The sequence below is a fragment of the Henckelia pumila genome, chromosome 4 (genome assembly GCF_033568475.1).
Source record: "Henckelia pumila isolate YLH828 chromosome 4, ASM3356847v2, whole genome shotgun sequence".
Classification (NCBI taxonomy): domain Eukaryota; kingdom Viridiplantae; phylum Streptophyta; class Magnoliopsida; order Lamiales; family Gesneriaceae; genus Henckelia; species Henckelia pumila.
Genome location: NC_133123.1, coordinates 139,220,056 through 139,247,828, shown reverse-complemented (window position 1 = coordinate 139,247,828; position 27,773 = coordinate 139,220,056). Strand labels below are relative to the sequence as shown.

At 35.1% G+C, this 27,773-nt stretch overlaps 2 protein-coding genes across 2 annotated transcripts; one reads left to right on the top strand and one right to left on the bottom strand.

Moving 5' to 3' along the window:
• Window positions 1-18,809: 18,809 nt before the first annotated feature.
• On the top strand, window positions 18,810-19,856 carry LOC140861875 (uncharacterized). Its single transcript, XM_073264878.1, has one exon. It carries the CDS (start codon window positions 18,810-18,812, stop codon window positions 19,854-19,856), a length of 1,047 nt encoding a protein of 348 aa, XP_073120979.1.
• A 174-nt stretch (window positions 19,857-20,030) lies between these two features.
• On the bottom strand, window positions 20,031-21,271 carry LOC140861874 (serine/threonine-protein phosphatase 7 long form homolog). Its single transcript, XM_073264877.1, has 4 exons — window positions 20,840-21,271; window positions 20,641-20,759; window positions 20,469-20,556; window positions 20,031-20,375 (listed from the first exon to the last, which is right to left on the bottom strand). Exons 1-4 carry the CDS (start codon window positions 21,269-21,271, stop codon window positions 20,031-20,033), a joined length of 984 nt encoding a protein of 327 aa, XP_073120978.1.
• Between the last annotated feature and the right edge of the window lie 6,502 nt (window positions 21,272-27,773).

Sequence of the window (27,773 nt, the reverse complement as noted above, 5' to 3'; positions counted from 1 at the left end):
TCTTGAGCTAGTTTTTGACCTAAGTTAGGTTCAAGTTTCATTTCTAACAATAGTGAAACTCCTCTTATAGGAATTATATTAAAGTTAGATATATATGTAGGTATGCATATATAATTACCAAAAGCTGCCTTTGAGAGCCTGAGGTATCGGCTGTAGCGCATCCCAGGAACAGATTCGTTGAAACGCCTACTACTAATAAATGCGGAAATTTTTTTTTAAAAAAATAATACTACTATACATGCATGCCCATATATATATGTATATAAAAATAACATACTTTTTCTTAAATAACTTGAAAAATATTAAATAAATAAATCCTTAAAAATGTTTCATGCATCAATTTAAAATAATAAACAATGTTGCTGAAAAATCTCAAATGGGAAAACAATAATAAAATAAAACATGTTTCAAAAATTCAACATAATAAACTAAATAGCTGCGACGGTCACGGGGTCCACTGCTCCGTGAGCTCATAAGTCCTCACCACCGGTAGGAGCTATATAAACGTCATCATGCTCACCTGCACCATATAAGTGTAGTGAGCCTAGGAGCTCAACATGTCTAATCCTTTATAACAAGGTTAAAAATAATGCATCACATAATTACTAATACATATACATGTACATGAGCATGCATGGAAATATTTTTATCACATAATAAAACTGCTGAATCATAAACTGAATCATAACCATAATCATAAACATATTATTTCTTCATCATATATAACATAATTGAGCAATGCTTTTGAAACCTGCAGATGGTCCTATCCATAAGTGTGACACTCATGTATCGACTGATCAGTTTCCTGAACCAACATACGATGGCGGTGATAAATCACCTCCTATGGTAGTAATCTACCGAATCATATGGTGGATAACCACCCCTATGGTAGTAAAACTACCGAATCATATGGTGAAAAACCACCTATATGTCACACATACTTCAATTTCCACCAAAATATTTTATTGCTCATCATTTACATAATTATATACATAAGAAATTTCATGAATGCATGCACTGAAAATATGTCCGTAATATATATTTAATTTATTTTCATAATAAATATACTTATACTTAAAATATAAACTTTATGCATAAAATAATTAAATATATATTCCGGACTTATTTATTTTTCATGGGTTGGTCCAGACTGCTGGTCACTCATCTAGGCCCATTAAACTTAAATAAAACCCAATAATCATATTTTTAGCCCAAATAACTTAATTAAACTTAACTGGGCCCAAATAAAATATTTAAGCCCATTAACTTAATTAAACACAATGAAATTCTAGACTGGCCCAAAATCCACTGACTGGCCCAATAATTCTCATGGGCTCCCAAGCCTATAAAAATTATTAGGCTAACTTAAATAAATTATTTAAGGCCCAAATAAAATTATTTGGAGGCTCAAATAATTTTCTAACTAATTATTAAAGCCCAAAATACACTTAAACTATTAAATACTTAAAAATTAAAATACCCGAGCCCGGCCCACCTAACCCAGACCCGGACCACCTGACCCGACCCTAGACCTACCAGACCCGACCCAAACCCCAAGACCCGGCCCAAACCCAGCCCCAGCCCAAAACCCGATCCCCCCTTTCCCAGCCCTCCTCGGCCGCGAGCAGCAGGCCTTCTTGGCCTGCTGTCGGCCAGCTCCGGCCACCCCTGGCTGGAGCGCCGCCGCCCAGACGTAGCCCATGTCTAGGCGGTCCTAACCTAGCCCACGCCCCGCTGGTCCATGACCATGCATGGACCAGTCGAGCTCTCTTCCATTAAACCCTAACCCTGCGCACCCAGCCCTTCCATGGAGTTTTTGATCGGCCAACCCCTAACCAGCCTGTAACCTGGCCATGGTTCGATCCTTAGGCATCCTAGGACACCCCCTGACCGAACCCTCAGTCCTGGACCAAGCCATACTATGAAAAACGTGAGCCATGAGTGAAAGAATCATCAAACATACATCAAAAACCTTACCTCCATGCATAAATCGAAAAGTTCATGATAAAAATCTGAAATAAAACCATCATGCGTGAATAGTAGCTTATATGGTGGCCAAGAGAAGGATTTAGACATGCCTTGAATTTATTTGACGAGAGTTGATGCGTTTACGGGTCTCCGGGACGACGAACGGACCAAAATCTCCAAAGAAAAATTGTTCGATCGGCTATGGGGCTGAGTTTTCTGGTAAAGAAACGTGAGGAGGGTTGATGATGATGATAGGAGGCGGCTGATGGGAGAATCACGTAGGGTAAGAATTTATTTTAGTGTAATTAGGAAATTAATTAGGCTAAATTAGTGTAAGTTAAATAGATAAATAAAATACCATAAAATATAAAATTTTAAAATCTTAAAATACATACTTATCTGATAATAAGTCAAAAATCCCGAAATACTAAATTAGGCTAATTTTAAAAATCAATAAAAGTCAATAAAGGGACTAATTTTGGCTAAAAATCAACCCTTAAATAAATATATAATTAAATACTAAAATTTTCTTGACAAAATATCTTAAAATATTATTTTAAGGCTCATAAAACTCATAAAATATTTTTAGCTAAATATTTTGGCATCTCGTCCGTCCACGGTCCCGTCTACGCGATCGACTCAAAAATATTCTCAAAAATCTAAAAATAAAATAACTGCGGGTTAAATGATCTCATAAATTTAAATCATGCATATAATTCACATAATAATACATAAATGTCATTTAACCCAAATATAAATTTTAAATAATTATTTTCCTTAATTATGCATGCAAATTTACGTATTAAAATTTTCGGGTGTTACAATTCTCCCCCCCTTAAATTGAATTTCGTCCTCGAAATTAAAGTGCTTACTTGAATAACTCCGGGTAGCGAGTCCTCATGTCTGTCTCGGTCTCCCAAGTGGCTTCCTCCTCGAAATGATTCTGCCACTGGGTTTTGACTATCGGTATGACCCGCGTCCTCAATCTCCGCTCCTCTTTGGCTAAGATCCGAACAGGCCTCTCCTCAAATGCTAGATCTGGTGCTAACTGCAAAGGCTCGTAATCCAACACATGCGTCGGATTAGAGATGTATCTCCGAAGCATGGATACATGAAAAACGTTGTGCACTGCTGCAAGCCCTGGCGGTAGTGCTAAACGGTATGCCAAAGTGCCAACTCTCTCCAAGATCTCAAATGGCCCAATATATCTCGGATTCAACTTGCCTCTGCGACCAAATCTCATCACCCCTTTCATAGGTGATACTTTCAAAAACACATGATCACCTACTACAAACCCAAGATCTCTTCGTCGAGTATCAGCATAACTCTTCTGACGACTCTGAGCTGTCCTCATACGATCCCGTATCTGTGTCACAATATCGGCAGTCTGCTGTACAATCTCGGTACCAAGTAAAATCCTCTCGCCAACCTCATCCCAATGCACTGGCGATCTACATCTCCTCCCGTAGAGAGCTGCATAAAGATCCATACCTATAGACGACTGAAAAATGTTGTTATAGGTAAACTCCACTAATGGCAGTCTAGTCTCCCAAGAGCCCTGAAAATCAATGACACAAGCTCTCAGTAGATCCTCAAGAATCTGGATCACCCTGTCCGACTGACCATCTGTCTGGGGATGGAACGCTGTACTGAATAATAGCCGAGTCCCCAAAGCTATGTGCAAACTCTTCCAGAATGCAGAGGTAAATCTCGGATCTCTGTCCGATACTATCGACACTGGTATGCCATGCAGTCTAACAATCTCCTTGATGTAAAGCTCTGCATACTGCGTCAATGAGTAAGTAGTCCTCACCGGCAAGAAATGAGCTGACTTGATGAGTCTATCTACGATCACCCAAATAGCTGTACATCCTCTAGTACTCCTCGGAAGGCCAACTACAAAGTCTATCGTGATGTTCTCCCACTTCCACTCCGAAATGGGTAGAGGCTTAAGTAACCCTGCAGGACGCTGATGCTCTGCCTTGACCTGCTGACAAGTCAAGAACTCTGATACAAATCGGCCAATATCTCTCTTCATGTCGGGCCACCAATACAATGACTGCAAATATCTATACATCTTCATACTTCCGGGGTGAATGGAATATGGAGATGTATGAGCCTCTGTCAAGATCTCAATCCTTAACTGATCAACTTTCGGTACCCACAAACGACCACGGTACTGAACGATACCATCAACAACTGTATAGAGAAGCCCGCCCTTGGCTTCATCTCTCTGCTTCAATCGCTGCAACTCCTCATCTTCAGGCTGTCCAACTCTGATAAGATTCCGAATATTTGGCTGTACCACTAACACTGCCAAACTCGGTGCCTGACCGCTCGAGTACAACTCCAGCTCGAATCTCTGAATCTCCTCCTGAAGTGGCAACTGAACTGTCACACAAGATACCACTGAAGTCTTCCGACTCAACGCATAATCCACTACATTAGCCTTACCCAGATGGTAGCTAATGTCACAGTCATAATCCTTAACTAATTCCAACCATCGGCGTTGTCTCATGTTCAACTCCTTCTGTGTGAAGAAGTACTTGAGACTCTTGTGGTCTGTGAAAATCTTGCACTTCTCACCATACAGATAGTGCCTCCAGATTTTCAAAGCAAAAACCACTGCTGCTAGCTCCAAGTCATGCGTCGGATAGTTCTGCTCATGAATCTTCAACTATCTCGACGCATAGGCAATGACTCGGTCACTCTGCATCAATACGGCGCCCAACCCTATCTTAGATGCGTCCGTGTAAACCACTAACTCCTCATGTGGAACAGGCATTGCCAACACTAGCGCAGATGTGAGTGCTTCCTTAAGCCGATCGAAGCTCCTCTGACAGTCTGAACTCCATATAAACTTCGCATTTTTCTTGGTCAAGGAAGTCAAGGGTACTGCAATAGAAGAAAACCCCTTGATGAACTTCCGGTAGTAGCCTGCTAAACCCAAGAAACTGCGAATCTCTGAAGCATTCTTCGGAATTCCCCAATCCTGCACTGCCTGCACTTTCGTCTGATCCACCGCTATCCTATCTTTCGAAACTATTTGGCCAAGAAATGCCACCTGCTCTAGCCAAAACTCGCACTTATTGAATTTCGCATACAGTCGATGCTCCCTCAAAGTCTGCAATGCTGTCTGCAAGTGCTGTCTATGCTCCTCAATGCTCCTCGAGTAGATCAAGATATCATCAATAAAGACTATGATAAACTGATCTAAGTACGGCTGAAATACGCGGTTCATGAGATCCATGAAAACCGCTGGAGCATTGGTCAATCCAAATGGCATTACTAAGAACTCGTAATGCCCATAGCATGTCCGGAAGGCAGCCTTGGTCACATCTGCATCTCTGACCCTCAACTGATGATAGCCAGATCGCAGATCGATCTTAGAGAAAACCGAAGCTCCCTACAACTGATCGAACAAATCCTCAATCCTCGGCAGTGGATACTTGTTTTTCACAGTGACCCTGTTGAGCTCTCGGTAATCGATACAAAGTCTCATGCTACCATCCTTTTTCTTCACAAACAACACTGGAGCTCCCCAAGGAGAAAATCTAGGACGAATAAAGCCCTTCTCGAACAACTCTTGAATCTGCTCCTTCAACTCTTTCATCTCAGTAGGAGCAAGTCGATACGGTGCCTTAGAAATAGGCACAGTACCTGGTATCAGATCAATACTGAACTCCACCTCTCTAGCTGGTGGGACTCCTGAAACGTCCTCCGGAAAGACATCTGAAAAGTCACAAACCACCTCTATATCTGACAATGATCTGCTAGGTGGTTCTGATGAAGTGACTACACTGGCGAGAAACCTCTGGCAACCACGTCTCAATAACTTCCTCGCATGTGTATAAGAGATAACAGGCGAGATCTCACTGCTCGGAGATGCATAGAAAACAAACTGGTCGCCTACCACTGGTTTCACTGCCACTGTCCTCTGCCGAAAATCAATCACCGCTCCGTTGACTGACAACCAATCCATACCCAAAATCAGATCGAATCCAGTCAACGGTAAAACCACAAAATCTGCTCTGATAGTATGTCCCTGTAACTCCATCTCCATATCTCTGCAGACGCTAGTGGTAGTAAGAATCTGACCAGACGGCATAGTGACATCGTAACCTGTAACAGCAACCTCAGGCTTGATGCCTACCCGCCTGATAAATTCTAGGGAGATGAACGAATGCGTGGCTCCTGAATCTAGCAATGCAAACGTGGAATTTCCTCCCACTAGAATTCTCCCTGCATGCAGAAAATCCCAACAATCGCATACTAGACTTACTTTTCTCCCAATACAAGTTACAAAATATTTCTCTTAATTAAACACGAATAAAATGAACATCCTACTCTAACCAAACAAACAGATAATTCATGCAATTTAAAATCATGAAGTAAATTCCCAAAAATTTCTTAAAAGAAGAAGTTTAGGAAATACCGGTGATTAAGAAGGTATCTGGGTCTGCCTCCTCAGCCTGCATGACGAACACCCGCCCAGTGGTGTTCTTCCTCTTCGGGCAGTTATATGAAACATGCCCTGGCTCCTTGAAAACATAGCATACATTGGACCCCACTAGACACTTCCCGGTGTGCGGCTTCTGACACTGCGGGCAGATCGGAACTCCTCCAGTATTAGGGGCCCCGCCCCTCTGCTGCTGCTGTGGCTAACGCCCCTGAGGCCTCTGCTGCTGTCCCTGCTGATTCGGGCCCTTAGACGGCCTAGTATACGGCTTCTTCGCAGGAGGCTGCGAAGTCGCCCTCTAATACCCTGGCTGAAACTGCCTCTTACTCTGCTGCTCTCGCTGCATCTCTCGCCTCCCTTCCTCAGAACGTAATGCTCTGCTAACTGCCGCCTCATAAGTAGTGACATCCAACATGCGAACGTCATGCTTGATGTCAGCCCGCAAACCATCCACAAATTGCCTCAACTTATCCGGCGCACTGTCAGCAATAAGAGGCACGAAATGACACCCTCTCTCGAATTGGGTGATGTAATCCACCACAGACTTGTCTCCCTGGCGGAAACTTATAAACTCCCGGATCATGCGACTGCGCACATCCTCAGTGAAATACTTGGCATAGAACATGCGTCTGAACTCTATCCAAGTCAATGTAGGTAGATTCACACCTCGAACCACACCTTCCCACCAAGAGGCTGCATCACCTCTCATCATATACACTGCACACTTCACCCTGTCAGCATCAGTGATCCCCATGTAGTCAAATATGGACTCCAGTGATCGAATCCACCCCTCAGCAATGAGGGGATCAGTGGTGCCGACAAACTCCTTAGGTCCCTTCTTCTGGAACCGCTCGGCAACATCCTCATCATGTGTGAGCCTAGGACGTGCTGCCTGCTGCTCCAACAGAGCAGTAATCCCAGCCATCATATTTGCATTGTCCTGCTCCAATGCTGAAAGCGGATTCTGCAGAGGTGGAGGTGGAGGTCCCCCGCATCTGTTAACCTGTCTCGGAGGCATTCTGCACCACCACATATTTCTTTACGTAAATCGCAATGCATAACTTAAGGGTTCTAAAACTTTTCTAACATGAAAATCTTAAATCATTACATGTGCTCCTTATAATTCATAAGAAAACATTTAAAACTTACAGACCGATAGTGAGATTTCTGAGCTTCACGTGGCAGTAGACACCCTCCAAGGACCGCGCTTTGATACCATTTGTAACGCCTCACTGTATCAAGACGGGTCTATTCAGTGTGCTTATATCCTCACTCACACGCACCCTGGAAAACTTTCCAGGGGATCACCCATCCTATAATTGCCCCAAGTCAAGCACGCTTAACTTTGGAGTTCTTATGTGATGAGCTTCCGAAAAAAAGATGCATCTTTTTTATATGAATAATACATATGAAATCTTTTTAAGCCCTCCTCAACCATGTAGTCCCATACCTATACAATCTCAGAATCCCTCTCATTTCGGCACGGGATCGGTTCATTCATGTCTCCCTCCGCCTAGAAGCCTACCAGGAGCCGCTCATTGTCCGTGCAACCTCTTGGCACCGGCGATCACTCCCGCTCATTGTCCGTGCAACCTCTTGGCACCGGCGATCACTCCCTGCCTCTTCATCCCCGGGCGTCACATGTGTAACGCCTCACTGTATCAAGACAGATCTTTTCAGCGTGCTTATGTCCTCACTCACATGCACCCTAGAAAACTTTCCAGGGGGTCACCCATCCTATAATTGTCCCAAGTCAAGCACGCTTAACTTTGGAGTTCTTATGTGATGAGCTTCCGAAAAGAAGATACATCTTCTTGATATGAATAGTACATATGAAATCTTTTTAAGCCCTCCTCAACCATGTAGTCTCATACCTACACAGTCTCAGAATCCCTCTCATTCCGGAACGGGATCGGTTCATTCATGTCTTCTTTCGCCTAGAAGCCTACCAGGAGCCGCTCATTGTCCGTGCAACCTCTTGGCACCGGCGATCACTCCCTGCCTCTTCAACCCCGGGCGTCACATGCCCACCAGCTTCCGCTTGGTTCGTCCCCGAACCATACCGTACTAAGAAAGGTCGGCTCTGATACCATTATGAAACACCTACTACTAATAAATGCGGAAATTTTTTAAAAAAAAATATTATTACTATACATACATGCCCATATATATATGTATATAAAAATAACATACTTTTTTTTAAATAACCTGAAAAATATTAAATAAATAAATCCTTAAAAATGTTTCATGCATCAATTTAAAATAATAAACAATGCTGCTGAAAAATCTCAAATGCGGAAACAATAATAAAATAAAACATGTTTCAAAAATTCAACATAATAAACTAAATAGCTGCGACGGTCACGGGGTTCACTGCTCCGTGAGCTCATAAGTCCTCACCACCGGTAGGAGCTATATAAACGTCATCATGCTCACCTGCACCATATAAGCGTAGTGAGCCTAGGAGCTCAACATGTCTAATCCTTTATAACAAGGTTAAAAATAATGCATCACATAATTACTAATACATATAAATGTACATGAGCATGCATGGAAATATTTTCATCACATAATAAAACTGCTGAATCATAAACTGAATCATAACCATAATCATAAACATATTATTTCTTCATCATATATAACATAATTGAGCAATGCTTTTGAAACCTGCAGATGGTCCTATCCATAAGTGTGACGCTCATGTGTCGACTGATCAGTCTCCTGAACCAACGTACGATGGCGGTGATAAATCACCTCCTATGGTAGTAACATACCGAATCATATGGTGGATAACCACCCCTATGGTAGTAAAACTACCGAATCATATGGTGAAAAACCACCTATATGTCACACATACTTCAATTTTCACCAAAATATTTTATTGCTCATCATTTACATAATTATATACATAAGAAATTTCATGAATGCATGCACTGAAAATATGTCCGTAATATATATTTAATTTATTTTCATAATAAATATACTTATACTTAAAATATAAACTTTATGCATAAAATAATTAAATATATATTCCGAACTTATTTATTTTTCATGGGTTGGTCCAGACTGCTGGTCACTCATCTAGGCCCATTAAACTTAAATAAAACCCAATAATCATATTTTTAGCTCAAATAACTTAATTAAACTTAACTGGGCCCAAATAAAATATTTAAGTCCATTAACTTAATTAAACACAATAAAATTCTAGAGTGGCCCAAAATCCACTGACTGACCCAATAATTTTTATGGGCTTCCAAGCCCATAAAAATTATTAGGCTAACTTAAATAAATTATTTAAGGCCCAAATAAAATTATTTGGAGGCTCAAATAATTTTTTAACTAATTATACAAAATACACTTAAACTATTAAATACTTAAAAATTAAAATACCCAAGCCCGGCCCACCTAACCCAAACCCGGACCACCTGACCCGACCCTATACCTACCAGACCCGACCCGAACCCCAAGACCCGGCCCAAACCCAGCCCCAGCCCAAAACCCGATCCCCCCTTTCCCAGCCCTCCTCGGCCGCGAGCAGCAGGCCTTCTTGGCCTGCTGCCGGCCAGCTCCGGCCACCCCTGGCCGGAGCGCCACCGCCCAGACGTAGCCCACGTGTGGGCGGTCCTAACCTAGCCCATGCCCCGCTGGTCCATGACCATGCATGGACCAGCCGAGCTCTCTTCCATTAAACCCTAACCCTGCGCACCCACAGCCCTTCCATGGAGTTTCTGATCGGCCAGCCCCTAACCAGCCTGTAACCTGGCCATGGTTCGATCCTTAGGCACCCTAGGACACCCCCTGACCGAACCCTCAGTCCTGGACCAAGCCATACTATGAAAAACGTGAGCCATGAGTGAAAGAATCATCAAACATACATCAAAAACCTTACCTCCATGCATAAATCGAAAAGTTCATGATAAAAATCTGAAATAAAACCATCATGCGTGAATAGTAGCTTATATGGTGGCCAAGAGAAGGATTTAGACATGCCTTGAATTTATTTGACGAGAGTTGATGCGTTTACGGGTCTCCGGGACGACGAACGGACCAAAATCTCCATAGAAAAATTGTTCGATCGGCTATGGGACTGAGTTTTCTGGTAAAGAAACGTGAGGAGGGTTGATGATGATGATAGGAGGCGGCTGATGGGAGAATCACGTAGGGTAGGAATTTATTTTAGTGTAATTAGGAAATTAATTAGGCTAAATTAGTGTAAGTTAAATAGATAAATAAAATACCATAAAATATAAAATTTTAAAATCTTAAAATACATACTTATCTGATAATAAGTCAAAAATCCAGAAATACTAAATTAGGCTAATTTTAAAAATCAATAAAAGTCAATAAATGGACTAATTTTGGCTAAAAATCAACCCTTAAATAAATATATAATTAAATACTAAAATTTTCTTGACAAAATATCTTAAAATATTATTTTAAGGCTCATAAAACTCATAAAATATTTTTGGCTAAATATTTTGGCATCTCGTCCGTCCACGGTTCCGTCTACGCGATCGACTCAAAAATATTCTCAAAAATCTAAAAATACAATAACTGCGGGTTAAATGATCTCATAAATTTAAATCATGCATATAATTCACATAATAACACATAAATGTCATTTAACCTAAATATAAATTTTAAATAATTATTTTCCTTAATTATGCATGCAAATTTACGTATTAAAATTTTCGGGTGTTACATTCGTGGAGTTGAATAAGCAACCATAACGTGTACAGTTACCAGATAAAACCCAAACACAGGCTCAAAATTCCCCACACCCCGGAAACAATTGAAAACCAAGCTCCAAATCAAATGGAACCATCTCAATTTTATACATTACGGTACTGTTTGGTACATGAGATGAAAGTGGGATGAGACACAAATTTTTACTCATCTCATGTTTCTCTCATTTTTTTGTTAACCCAATGATATCTCATGGCCCGGTATGAGTTTAGATGTAAGCTTGATAACAAATACCTCTCAACCTATGGTATTAGTGGAGGATGAGTGTCATATAAGTGAAATTGTTTGAAATTGACAATGGTAATTAATTAAGAGAATAAACACAATAATCTAACAAAATCAAAAACATACAAAAGAACATATTATTCATAACTATGTTTTGCTTATCCATATCTCATCATATTTTTATTCATCTATCGTATATCTCATCCATGATACCAAACAGTATCTACATGGTTCCTACAAAACGTAAACGAAGGACTTACCAACCAAGAGCAGTGAAGGCAAGAGGCAATACAAGGGACTGGAATCCGATTCCGGAGCTAAGCGTATGAAATGCGGCGTAACAAGCATTCCCTTTTCGGGATTCAGTGATTGGAAGCCATGAATCCTGGGGATCAAGCTTGGTGATATGCCCCACTTCTGCCAAGTATGTTTGCATGCCAGATATAGCCTTTTTCATCGGGCTGGCTAGAGGAGTCATCATTCGGGCCACTGTAACAAACGGGCGTTCAGGTATCTCCGGATTGGAATAATGAAGATTTTGTGAGGGAGCATTTGTGCTGGATTGTGATTGCGGGATTGTGAATCCTTGGCTTGAGTTCTTGATTTCCACGAGCTGGCTCATTATATTCTTTTTTTTTTTTTACGGTCAATATCTTATAATTTATTGCAATAATAATAGGTCTTTAGTTACAACAAGATTAATGGTTTGTGTGTGTCTCTCTTTTGTGGATATTTTGGAAATGGAACTGAATTTGGTGAAGTTTATATAGGAGAAACATCCACTTTATTTGGTTTTCTTTTGTTCCCACCCTTTTATTTTTTGACAAAAAATAACAGTTAGGAGATAATTTAACGAGTTAATTTTGTGATATAGATTTTCAACCATTTCATATTATATTTGAATCGGATCCATCCGTCACACACGAAAACTTACTTTTTTTGAAAACATTATATCATATATATGTACTAAATATTGAGTTGAGACAGATTTATAACTTCATAGCATATACGTCTTCCATTTAATTAACTTATATACATATTTTTTTCGTCCAAAATATTTTATTGCTTGTGAACATAAAGAATTTTTTTATATATATATAGATAGAAACAGTATGGTCCCATAATCTGTTAATAATTTTACATCAAAATTTTCTCCATTTCATATTAATTGCTTTTGCACCCCAAATTTCTTGTATTTTATTAAAGCACGGATTTGTATTTTTCGTAGCAAATTCGTCTTTCAAACGCCTTTTTGTGGTCTCGTAACACACATATATGTGTTTGATGAGTCCGAGCCATTTATTTTCTTAGAAACTTGGGATCACGTCTATAATTTATCTTCATTTTTTTCTTCATTTTTTTTGGTTAATAATTTGCGGTGAAATTTGAGTGATGGAAATTACTATTGATTTGGATGGCATGGTTTCTGAAGGATAACATTAATATTAATTAACTCAAAATTGGAAGTGATATTAAATTAATTATGGACCCATGCATGTCTTTGGGTAAATGAAAGTGTAAAGTGAGTCTTTGACTAACCCCACTTTGGCCGCTGTTTTAACTATAAAGCTTGAAAAGTAAAATAATATGTATATAATATTTCTGATGTAGTGATTTAAGCATTTACGTTGTTTAAAAAAAAATTAATTGTAAAATTATATTTTTGGTTCCGTAGTTTACGATTTTTTTATGTTAATGTCAATTTGTAATTTTGATCATGTAATTTTCATTTTTTTATTTTTATAATATTATGATGAATTTTTATTTTTAATGTGTAACTTATATATATATATATATATATTATATATATATATATATATATATATATATATATATATTTCATTTCTGTCTTTTTTGACCGGTAAACACGAATAGACCAAACGCGAAACAAAAACATACAACTTACAATTCTCCATAATAGGACCAAAATGGGGCAAAAATACAAGTTAATTATAGAATTAAAAATACAAATTCATCATGACCAAAAAAAAATCGAAAATTACTGAACCAAAAATGTAATTCTCACTTTCTTTTTTAATGATTGATAGATTTCATAATTTATTGTTTGGAAAAAATCGCTTATGATTTAGTTATAGAAACGTTCAATTACCATTTGATTCGTGGGTTAAATTTTTGTAATTAATCAGAATGCTTCTTAATTTAGTTTCTTCTTCCTAGCTCCTACGCAGATCAAAAGTTCGATCACCTAATATTAATTGATGGTGCACCAGGATAATATATTTTGGAAAGATTTTTTTTTTCAAATACAATATAGAGATAATTTTGTAATTTCAAGTGAAACATGTAATCCAACAATAATCTTCCGTGTAAATATAGCATTTTCCAAAATATAATACGTACATTAATCATCTTGATACTACTTGCTTCTTTTCATGTTAATAATAAAACACGAGGAGATGTCGACTTATCACTTGTATGTTTGCTTTGCTTGCTTTGAAATTAATGTGCAAGGAAATTTCTAGGATTGTTTCCATTACGACTTTAATTAGAAAATCAATAGACCTTTATGAGAAATTTTCAATTATTTCCGTCATCGTTTCTTTGCCATTTTGGTATTTTCAAAAATTTAGTTTTAATTAGTCATGTATATTTTAATATTTGACAATTCTAATCATTGCCAACTTTGACACCATATTAGCATCACATGGGAAAAAATATATATAAAAAATAGAAAAATACAATTAGATAACAAACATAGATTGAAATTCGACAATTTAAAACATCAAAACCATGCATAAAGAAATAAAACTTAAAATAATAAAATTATAATTTTTCCTAAAGTACAAGTGCTATGAATGTTCTCAATAATATTTTTGAATAAATTAACATGCATATTCTCCATATCTTTAAGTAAAAGGTACTATAATGCAGAATATGAAAATATTTTGATCCGCCATAGTGTACCTCAGTCAAACTTGACAACAAAATTTGTTCTATTATGCGTTGGAGTACTTAGATCAGATTAAGTTTTAATTAAAGAAATAAATACGGATTAATTAATTATTAATATAGTTTAAATATGGGTGACGTTCTTAGTAATGCCATTGGATGACGTATGCAGTAGTCGAGCATTTTCTAATTGATTTGAAATAAAATAGTTGTTTTTAAATATAAAATTTGTGACTACATTAATCAATATATAATTTTCTTATGAACAGACAATTACAGTGTAACTTAATTTTGAGGTTTGCCATGTAATGCTACAAAAGAATATTAAATTCTTCGAAACTATGAATTTCAACATTTAAAAAATACTGTTAATTAAATCATCCACGTGATATTAAAATATTTTTGCCACTTTTAGTTTTCAATATTCCTGATACGTACCATGCATGTGATTTCAAAATTATAAGGTTGGATCAAAAACTACGATGAAACTTCTCATGGCAACTTTGTATGGTACACACCTATTAAAGGTAAAGTGGAAAGTCTCCCATACTTTTGAAAAAGGCATGAGATATATATACCAACATGAGATTTGATTTAAAAGTATTTGATTTAAGATTATTTTTATTTGATTTAAGGTTGGACGAGTAAATCATGCAGGTTGTTTGAAACGATGAATTTGATTTAATCGAAATGATATGATATTTTTGTGCGTATTTCAAATCCAAATGAGATTTATTATAATTTGAAAAAAGAAAGCATGTGTTCTTTTATTTGTAAAAATGCATGTATTGTACATATATTTATTTTTAAATTAATTTTAAAAATCTTACCTTTGGATTTGAAGATCAGGGTGGATAAATTAACATTTCTAAATTTTATGAAAATATTAATTAACTAAATATATTTGTTGGTGTAGATCTCCTATTTAACTCTGATCTAACACATTATATTATAATGTTATATGAGCTAAATCTAAGTCGAAATGGAATCCATTATTGGAGAAAGCTCTCCCACTCACTAATTACTTGTGTCAGTGTGTTCGTAATCTGCGTGCCTATAGGCCAAAGGCTAGCTAGTATATTTTCATATTGGAAAAAATTGTTTGTTTGGATAAAAGCAGTCTTTGGTGGCATAGCTTTTCTTTGGGTTTTTTATTAAATTAATATAAAATTAATAAAATTTAATTAAAATATTGCATTCTGGAGAAATTGATCAAACTAATACAATCCGGGACAGTCTGTTCCGGATTCATCAGAAACCTGTCAGTTCTCTGATGAATCCGGGACAGACTGTCCAGGATTCATATTTATATATTAAAAAAAATAAACAATCGGCTCAAATAAAATCGTCTTGACAAAAAATTATCGGTCCAGCCGATTATTTTTTTTAAATAAAGTAAGAAAGATAAATCTGGTCAAATTTGGCCAGATTACTTTTTGAATCCTGAGCAGTCTGCTCCGGATTCAAAAAGCTCCTTGATTCCCGCACTTTGGTCGTGGTTATTGATTCACGGGTTCAAATGTCTTTATTGATTATGGGTTGTGAATTATTGATTCACGGGTGTATATCTTAACTCTATTATTTTCATTTCTCCATTCCTTTATATATTCGAATTCGTTCGTATTTTTGCTCCAGCTTTCTACGTTTTTGTTAAAGGTAAGTAAGTGTCTATGTTTAATTTTTAGTTTATTAAATTTTTTTGGGGTTGATATTTTTATTTTTTTATTGACAGATTATAGTTTAATTCGACTGTTGATCTTGTCTTCATACGCAGTTAACAGGTAATTATCGTTATTATTTTTTAATAATTATATTATCGGTTAATTTTGGTAGAATATAATATTTAAAATAAATTTAATTTTGTTAAAAGTTATCTTTACGTATTTTATGCTCTTTTTTTTTTTTTTGCAATCTATTTTATGCTTAAAGTATTGATAAATCTTATTTTATTTAATTATTTTACGAAATAGTAATTAATTAATTTATTTTAAAATTATAGTCACACATTTTTTTATTTGATTTTATTTATTTTTCGAGAATGAGGATTTATTTTGTTTTTTTGTATAATCTGTGATTCTTTTTCTTGTGAAATGAACTATAATCTTAATGAACATTACGGTGAAATTGATTATCTGTAATTTATTCAAAATATTTTATCAATTTTCATACCTAGAAATAAATAATTTTAATTAGTTTCATTTTAGATTTTTGTTTTATTGGTAATGAAATCATCCGCAATGTCATCTATATTATTTAAGTCATACTTGAAGCTATGATTATATATTCACAACATATTTTGAAATAATAAAAATAAATACTCTATTTTACAGTTTGAATGTAATATTATATTAATAAATTATATTATTACTTTGATAATTAAGATGACGAGACTAACTGTAATTATTATAGATAATTACAGAAATTTATAGAGGATATATTGCTTATGAAATATTTAGATAATCTATTTATAAAATAGAGAGTAATATTTGTACTCTAATTTTTGTTGAATAGAATCTTTAAATTTTATAATATATATTACCAATAATACACTTTCATTCATTATTCTATTTTGAGTAGTTTTGTTATCTTAATTCCTAAAGTTAGTCCGTTAAAAAGTTTTTATAAAAATATTTAAATATTTAGAAAGAAAAACTACATTAGTCATTAAAGTATCGTTACCTTTTTTTTTCTTTTCTAACCGATTTATTACTTTTTCTGATTTTAATATTTTATTATTTTAGTTTTTCCAGTAACTTATATTTAAGTTTCATATTCCAATATCTTATCTTATGGCAATAATATTTTTTTTCGAAATTTTAAAAATAATTTTTTAAGTAATCATGTTATCTGATATAAAAGACATTAATTTATTTAAACAAAATAAAATTTATAAAATAGTTATTATGTTAAATATTATTCACAATATATTTAATTGAAATTATGAAATTTATCATCACACATTAAACTTTTAGAGATAAATCAAATATTCCATGATTTCATCATTATTGTATGTTCCCGAAGTAGAAATAAAATAATCAAGTGTATAATTAGCAATATATGTTATAAGAATTGAATATGGAATTTATTAAACAAAAAATAGAGTATAAATATCAATGGTCTTATAAAATTTATCATTTAAATTTTTTTAAATGAAAAGTTTTATTATTTTTTTTGTTATAATAGTTTTTTTTTAAAGAATGTTGATATCGTATATTTTTTTGTTTAATACAGAAATGGATGTTGTTAGTGCATTACTCTACGTAGGTGGTTATGTCATTGTCCAGAATGAGAGGGTCGGATATAGCATACCAGCAAGTAGGCCCATGAAAATCCCACGTTCTATTACATTTTCTCAACTGGTGAATAACAGCGCCTCCTACTAATCGACCCATCCCAATTCACTGTTAAACTGTCGACAAAATATTCTTACGACGTGATGTCTCGTCATATTGAAGAGCATGTGTACATCACAGATGATGATAGTTTACAATTCATGTTTGATTCACCGGCACTACATTGCTTCTACCTGTATGTTGAATCATCTCCAGTATCTTACGACGTAAGAAGTTGTGATCATGAGTCGTTCATGCCAGGGATAACACAAGGTTTGAGCACAATAGATTTCAATGATCAGCCACAAACTTCTACACGCCACATTGATGATGCAGGTACGCAACCGTATTCTGGAATTGATACTTGCATATGGGATCATCATATCATGGTTCCCACAGAAGAAGATCACGGATGGGTCCAACACGAAACACTATCATGGGGTTTGAATTCACGACCTTGGGATCATCATCTCACGAATCCCACACAACAAGATGTCGCAATAGGGCCCATGATTAGGGGAACAAATATGTCAGATGCAATTGCAGGAAATATTACAGAGGCACATGATCCGTTTGCGGACAGTTCTCACAATATAATGAGTAGTGATAGTGAGCCTGATGTTGCATCAAATGATGGGGAAGAAGATGACCATGACAACACACTATGTGAAGACGACGCCCTATTCATGAATACACATCAGGGCGAGGGCACGTCGTCGCATGCCCCAAACTATGGTGGGAAAACAATTGCACAGAACATTCCTCACGATGGTCCTGTTATGCGCGAAATACCTCAATTTTTCAACACAGTTTTTGATGAACAAATTTCAGATTCATTTGGGTTATCATCTAGATCGCGGAATAAGTTTTACGACCCTGAAAGGCCTGCACTTTGTGTGAAAATGGTTTTCAAGAACAAAGCTGAATTAATAGCATCTGTGAAGGATTTTTCTGTTCGAATTGCAAGACGTGAATATGTTGTTGTCCAAAGTTCTCCAACAATATAGAAGATCAAGTGTAAGAACTTTTCTGAAGGAGGAAATTGTGGTTGGGGACTTCGAGCATCATTCAAACAGAATATAAGGTTTTTCATGATAACGAAGTATGGTGGGGATCATACATGCATTTTTAGTCAAGTGGGTATAGATCACCACAACCTTGACATAAATATGGTGGCAAACACACTTTTTGGAATTGTGCGTTGTGATCCTGTATATGAGATCAAATATGTTCGAGAGAATATCAAAGGAAAATATGGGTATGATATATCGTATGCTAAGGCATGGAAGAGTTTGAAGCGTGCAGTTGAGATCGTATATGATACATGGGAAAGCTCTGTTTCATTGCTTCCTATATATATGGGTGCTTTGTCCAAGTATAATCCAGGAACTATTATAGAGTGGAAGCACCTTCGCCAAAACGAGCATTCCCATAAAGTTTTGAACTTTGTATGTTGGGCCTTCAAGCCATGTATAGATGGATTCCAGCATTGTCGCAGAATAATCAGTGTTGATGGCACACATCTATATACGAAATACAAGCACAAACTACTCATTGCAGTGACTTTGGATGCTAATAACCAGGTGTTTCCTCTAGCGTTTGCGCTCGTCGATGAAGAAACTTATGAGTCTTGGCATTGGTTCTTAAGTAATGTTGCACGACATGTGACACGAGGTTATAGAGGAGTGTGTCTTATATCTGATAGGCATGCAGGTATAACAAGTGCGGTGCAAGATCTCCCTGACTTTAGACCTCCACATGGTGTCCATCATTTTTTTTTAAGACACGTGTGTTCTAATTTCAATAATAGGTTCAAAAATATTCATCTGAAGGACTTAAGTTGGGAAGCAGAGACACAACATCAAATAAGCAAGTTCAATGCCACGATGAAAGCAATCAAATCAAAAAATGTAGTTGCTTTCAATTATTTGTCTAACATCCCCAAAGAGAAATGGACATTTGCTCATGATGGTGGATGGAGGCGAGGGATCATGACGACAAATATGTCTGAGTGTATAAATAGTGTATTGAAAGGGGCTCGACGTCTCCCTATTACCGCAATAGTAGAATTGACTTTACAGCGATGCGTGCAATATTTCATACAAAGAAGGAGCCGAAGTCAGAAAATGATGGAAAAACATCAACCTTGGACTGATTATGCTTGCGAAAAATTTGGGAAGTGGTTGAGAAAGTCAATTGAACACAGGGTTGTATAATTTGACCAAAGGGATCAGACAACATCCGTTGCAACGGGAGCAAGACCGGGGAGTCAACATCACATGCAAGTTGTTAAGATTTCTACTCGTGATTGCACATGCGGGAAGACAACAATATTTGGAATCCCTTGTTCACATGTCATATGTGCATCAAAATGGTTTGGACTAGATCCTTCACAGCTCGTACAACCATGGTACGATCTTAGCGAATATGTGAACACTTATGATGGTAGATTCTACCCTGTACATGATGAACAATATTGGGAAGAATTTATGAAAGGCGGCCCAATCGTAATTGGGTCGCCTTTGACGTGTTAATTTATGAAATATGTCGTAGTTCGTGGCGGGTGGGGGAATACCCTGACGCATCCCAAATTGTCGAAGACATCTCTCTGGTCGATGAATTTCAACAATATCAAAATTTATCAGTGGACATGCAGACCGACAAAGGAGATTTCTATTTCTCTCTAGGTAAATAGACAACTCTGGTGACTCCATATCATATACAGTCCATGTAAACTGCCAAAAAATTAAAGTAAAAATATTAACATGCTTATCATAAAACAATATATAAAATATTTTTATAGTTATAGATGTTGTGAAAAATTTTACCTGTCCGTCTATCATCCTATCAAGCATATCTCTCATTATACGAACAGAATGACGCACAGTGTGCACCCATGAAAACCCACGCTTCCACCTATGATATGAATAAGCAGACATTATAGGACATTAATAAGAAATAATAGAATCTTATTAAATAGTAAGTGTTTATGAAAAATACTTTGCGCCATAAGGTGGGAATGGTAATCCCTGAAGCACATCGGCAACTTGCTCCGATGCCAGATGACTTTGTTGTACCATATCCGGAGTCAGAAGTGTAATCCGTGACCACACCCAAATCTGTAACGATATAAAATATCAAATTCCCATAAAAAAAATTAACCACAACATATATTAATTTTATATTAGTGTAATTGTACCTGAAGTATTTGGAGAGGCCCACATAGACCGTTCTTTGACTCCGTGGATGTGTTGCATAACTCTCGGTAAAGATAAGCCAATACAGCCGAACCCCAGCTATATGTATTCACTATATCGATGTCCTGAAGAAATGGTAGATACATAAGCTTTACAGCAGAACTTTCTGAGTCCGGAAACATACATCCACCGATAATCAGTAATGCCACACAACGAGAATATTTTGCCACGTCGTCATCTGTGCTGTCATCCTGAATCATATGATCAAGACAGTGCTTTCGTATAGCGCCGAGGGAAAGGTGGCCACCTTTGATTTTATTATCACCGGGCATGAAACCCAACCAATATAAACAGCGTTGTTGCAACTCGTTTTTACTGTACGCGGTATCTACACCGGTGACAGGAATGCCATCGATATTTAAACCCAAAATCATTGCGACATCTTGTAGGGTTATCGTGGTCTCACCTACTGGAAGGTGGAACGTGTGGGTTTCTCGATGTCATCTCTCTACTATGGCTGTAAGCAAGTGATGATCATAATATTTTATTGGTCCACACTGTAAGATACCATAAAAACCCATGTGCGCCAAACATTGACGAACACGATGGTGAATTCCTTCATTATACAATGCCCATAGAGAACGATCGGAACGACTTGGAGGTATTAGTGAATTCATATTCTCGGCATTGATATTATTCAAAATATGTCCATTTTGTAAGTACAACACATTATCTACATTTTCGGTCATCCTGCAATTAATAAAATATGGATATAAGCTATATTAATTTTAATATCCAAATATAACTGATGAGAATAATAAAAACTTTTGCATTTATGCAATTTTTCTTTGAAGCAAATAATATGTTGTTGATTGTGTTAGTTAAAGGTGAATAACCTGGTATAATAATAATCCATCATTTCTATTATTTGTGATTCGACTGATAATATGTGAAAAAATATTATAAACTTGAATTACTAAAAAAATATATACACAAATTCATGCCTACTAATGATTTTTGTCTAAGATTATAAATTAATTTCACTAAAATTATAAATTATGTTCACCAAGATTATATTCAGTTTCAATATAAATTTCATATATATGATAATAGTTCATTTCAGTATAATTTCTTTTTAAAATGAAGATGAACTCAAATTTAAACGAGGCTAAGAGAAATAAAAAAAAAAACCAATGAAAAAAAACTTGACAAATTATTTATTTCCAAAAATACTCTTTAATATTAATTTTAAATATTAAAATTTCAACAAATTCAATAATAACTAATTTTGATTTATAATATAACTAAGATTATAGTTACTGTAATTATTATTCACCATATTTTTATTATTATTGATCATTATAATATATTATTTATTTAACAATAATATTGCACTCGTTACTAACTTTATTTAACATTAAATATTTAATTATTACAATAAATACATATTTATATTATTATTAAATTTAATTGTTTTATATATTTTAATTATTATTTTACTTAAACTTTGGGGTTAGGAAATTAAAATTAGTAAAAATTTAATAATAAATATCATATTTACATTTGTACTATAATTTTTTTTTAGAAATTTTAATTATTTTCAAAAATTCTTTGTCGAAATAATTATTATTAACATTCAAAATTATTAATTGTATAATAATATATTTTATTCTTAAATTCAAACAATTAATTCGTATATATATACTTAATTGATATAATAATAATTAGGCATTTTTATTCTTTACTATTGGAAATATACTCTTTCAAAAAATCATTACGGAATACTTACAACTTATTTTAACATGAAGTTTTATTTACATACTAATTTTTCTTAAATAGATTTAATTATGTATTTTTAGTTTGCTATTAACTCACAATTGTATCTAATATTCTATTTTTTTATTTAAAAATTTTGAAAATTATTTTTTATTTAGTTAGTTATTAAGACAATCTTCATTTTAATTAATATATTAAATTCGCTATATTGGAATATTATATGTAAGATTTTTCATAAATAAGGATGATAATGTGGATTGGGTATATACAATTTTTAATGAATCTAAACAATATAATATCGAAGAGAGGAAAAGACATTACTTGGGGAAAGTAGCATAATTGTAGAGATCACGCACAATAAACAACTCCGCTTGGTACATGTGATGAGATTATTAATGTAAAGATAAGTTATGGGATATGTATATTTTAGTAATAATATTTGAAATAATAAAAAATATACATCAATTTGTTTGGTTGGTTTATTATGCGAAGGATTAAGAGTTGGATAAGAAAATTGTACCCAAATTGCCCTTGGTCATCGTCCAATCACACTCTCACTTCAGAGAAAATATAATCACAAATCTCTTCACACTACTCCTCCTCTTTCGACACCCACAAACACACAGTTGCATCATCGGGTAATTTGAAATTGAATGAATACATTATATCATAGTTTTGTCCGACTGAAATCTCCTTCGTCGTCTCATCTCAATTATTAAACAAATCTTCGGTTGAACACCACAAAATTAAAACAAAAATCAATCTAAATAATAGTTTCAGAAAACTAGCTGCCTAAAGTTAACAAAAAAAATGAAAGCCCACCCGATTCAAAAAAATTAAGATGCTCAAGTGGATAAATCACCGTTTCAAGAAATCTATCCGGGAGGTGTGTTTTTTGGGAAGGTGACGCCTTTTATTTCGAACCAAAAAAAAAGTGGACAAAGATTTACACTTTACCTTCAAGAAATCGCTCCAGATCTGTTGAAAGAGCTAGAAGAAGATTTCGGTAAAAGCTTAAAAGTGGGGTGGGTTGGTATAGTAGGGCACAAAAAAGGGATAAATTGGTAATTGAGCATTATTCTCCCGAGTACTGTACAAATGAGGACTCATAATACTTGCTCTCACATGGGTTTCATATTCCATCTTTTTCAAGCCCATACAGTGAATTGTGTCGGGCCCATGGTTATCTAAGAATGTGCTAAAATCAATTCAAACGTTGGACTACTTGCTAATCATTTAGTTATGAACCTTACCAAACGCTGCCTAACAGTCTGATCTAAACTCAGGCAATGTCATACAATCAATCCAATGTAATCACACTAATTAATAAAAGAAAAAAAAAATTTGCGTGCCTATAATTTTAAAATAAATTAATTTATTACTCTATTCTTAAAATAATTACATAAATATAAATTAATTGTGTATAATTCATCAATAATTTAAGTATAAAATACGAAAAAAAACTTTTAACTAAATTAAATTAATTTTAAATATTATATTCCACAAAAATTAAACAATAATAGAATTGTAAGAAAATTATGATAATTACTTGTTAATTGTGTACGAAAGCAAGATCAACCGTCCAATTAAATTATAATCTGACAATATTTTTAAAAAATTAGAACAAAATATCAACTAAATAAAAATATCATAACAAAAGAAATCTAAAACAATAAATTAAATAATAAATATAAACATAACCGGTTACCTTTAACAATGGCGAAGGAAGCATGAAAAAAATGCAAGAGGAATTCAAATATTTATGGGAATGAAATGAAATGGGAAGGAGAAAGACATTGAACACAAATATATGCATAAATAATTAAGTCTGTTGAGTCCGTGAATCAATGTATGTGTGAATCTCTGAATCCGAAGCAGCCTGCTTCAGATTCAGAGAGCTGTCTTATCGGTCAGAATGACCGATAAGACAGCTTATTTACTTAATTTATTTTTAAAAAAAAATCGGCTGGACCTATAATTTTTGGTCCAGCCGATTTTTTTTGGGCCTATCGTTTTTTTAATATATAATATATATATGTAAATATGAATCTGGACAATCTGTCTCGAATTCATCAGAGATCATAGACCTGTCAGATCTCTGATGAATCCGGGACAGACTGTCCCGGATTGTACTAGTTTGGTCAATTTTTAAAGAATGCAATATTTTAATTACATTTTATTAATTTTATATTAATTTAATAAAAAAACCCCTTTTCTTTGCTTTATTGATTAATGGTGGCTCAAATCATGTAAAGATCATAGCTCAATAAGAAAGAAAACTTTTCACGATTAAGACGATGTTTGACCAAATTTATTAAAACAGCTTATAAGCTGAGCTTATAATAAGTGGTCAAATCTTATTTTATAAATAAGATTTTAAAATATTTAAATTAATTTATTTTAAATAACGTAAATATGTTGATGTGTTTGATATTATAAAATTTTTTATTGTTAAAATTATCAAAAAGTCTATAATACTACGAAAGTAGTGTAAGTAGTAATATATATATACACACACACACAAAAATAGTTTTAAATTGATCATAAATGTTAAACATATGATACAATTTCAATCTCGGTGATCGGAATCGTGAAAATGGCTGAAAATTGGGTGAAATCTGTAATTTTCTGTCATCTTCATGATGCCCAATAAGTTGTCCATATTTTTTGGTCTATTAACTTTTTTATTTTTTTATTTTGGTTCAATATTAACTTTTCAAAATTTTGTTTTGGTACACTAACTTTTAGTTTTCGGGTATTTTGGTCCAAGTGCTGATGTGGCATCGGAAAATGCTGACATGTTATCGAAAAATGATGATGTGACATCGGAGAATGTTGACGTGTCTAGCTGTCACGTCAGTAATTGGACCAAAATTACTGAAAAATAAAAGTTAGTGTACCAAAACCAAAATTTGAAAAGCTAATAGACCAAAATCAAAAAATGGACAACTTATTGAAAAAAAAAAAACATTTCCGTTTAAATTCTATGTCAACACATCTATGGACTACTAAACATTTTTGACTGTCTAGTAGGGTTCCGACAAAAAAAAAACGAAATCGAAAAAAAAATTGCAAGTAATTAATGCATGAATATTGGAAATTTTGAGATAACAGAACTAAAAGTTGAAAAAAAAACTTGCAGGACCAAAAATATATTTCACTTTCTGTGAAGACTTTATGATTGACTTTGCAATTAGTTGCAATGGAGGGTCAAGATTGGTCTTGGAGTTAAGTCTTGATCCAATGGCTTGGATTAACTCTCAGTTAGTTGATATCGTTAACTTAGCTCAAAACAGAATTAAGGGTACGAACTGCAACAAGGAAGATTAAAAACAATCAGAGAGAGCTAGCCACGAGAGATGATCATCGTTTTTCCGCCTAATCATTTATTCGAAGAACAGATAAGGGAAATCTCCTGATTTTGGAGATAGAAAGTCGAGGAGCATCTTGAAGGAGCTGGAACATCGATTATCCCTGTATTCTTCTTGTTCTTGTGTATATCAATTGAGTTTCTGGTGTAGCTCTTGATTCATGTGATTTGGGGTTGTAAAGGACGAGATCTTTGATTGAGTATTAGTGAATTCATTTGGGTGAAAACCCAGAACCTTGGATGTAGGATTTGTTATAATCCGAACCAAGTAATTCCCTGTGTTCGTGTTGATTTTCTGAGTTGATAGCTTGTTTCTTGTTATGCTGTTATATTTGTGAGTTTGGTTATTTCTCTGTTCTTGTTTCTGCTGTGAGATTCAACAAGTGGTATCAGAGCCTCAAGATTAAGATCTTGGGGCGGAAGATTCTGAGTAGGTGATCTCCTTCTTCTTCAAAATCTGAATTGTCCAGTCATTCCCTTTTATTTCTTATCTCTTGAGTAAACAATCTTTAAGGAATGTCTACTGGCCATGGATATTCGTTAGCGATGCCCACATCAAGGTTTGAAGTGGAGAAATTCGATGGAAAGAATGATTTTAATCTATGGAGGGAGAAGATGATGGCACACCTGGGAAACTTAGGATTAGATGAAGCACTGAAGGGAGAATCAAGGATTCCAGACACAACCGAGAATAAGCTTGAAATATTAAAGAAGGCTAGAAACACTATTGTTCTCAGCCTAAGTGACCAAATTCTCAGGAAGGTGGTAAGGGAGAAAACGGCAGCTGATATGTGGCTCAAATTAGAGCAATTATACATGACAAAAGCGTTGCCTAATAGAATCTATCTAAAGCAGAAGTTCTACAGTTATAAGATGGATGAAAATAAGTCGATTGATGAGAATGTTGATGAGTTCACAAAATTGTTATCAGATCTTGAGAACATGGATGTGAAAATTGATGAAGAAGATCAAGCTATTTTCTTATTTAATTCTCTGCCGAAGGCCTATGATCATCTTAGAGATACTTTGAAGTATGGCAAAGAAACTCTAACTCTTGAAGAAGTAACAGGAGCTGCTTATTCCAAGGAACTAGATTTGAAGGCTAATGGCAAGCCTTATAAATCTACTGGAGAAGGTTTGAACATAAGAGGTAGGTCACTTGAAAGAAAAGGATCAGCAAGTAGATGGAGATCAAAGTCTAGATCTAAGTCAAGACCAAAGAGAACATGCTGGTCCTGTAAGAAAGAGGGCCATATTAGGAGGTTCTGCCCTTTAAGAAAGTTGAATCAAGGACAGGAGAATCTTCCTGTTACAGATGCTGCAAATATCCTTGAAGGATATGAAGAAGCTGAGGTCTTAACCATCTCCACTGAAGATCCTAAGGAAGAATGGATATTGGACTCTGGATGTTCTTATCACATGTTTCCAAGGAAAGACTGGTTCACTGAATTTCAAGGAGCAGATTCAGGATATGTACTTCTTGGGAATAATCAATCCTGTAAAATTCAAGGGACTGGTTCTATTAAGCTGAGAATGTGGGATGGTTCCATCAAGATCTTAACAGATGTAAGATATATTCCAGACTTGAAGAGAAATCTGATCTCTTTGGATACCTTAGATCAAAAGGGGCTGAGTTATAAAGCTCAAAGTGGCACTCTTAAAGTTGTAAAAGGATCACTGGTTATTATGAAGGCCATTCTAAGGCATGGATTGTATATTCTTCAAGGAACTACTTTGACATCAGAAATCAATGTTACTACAACTGACAAGAATCATACACGCCTTTGGCA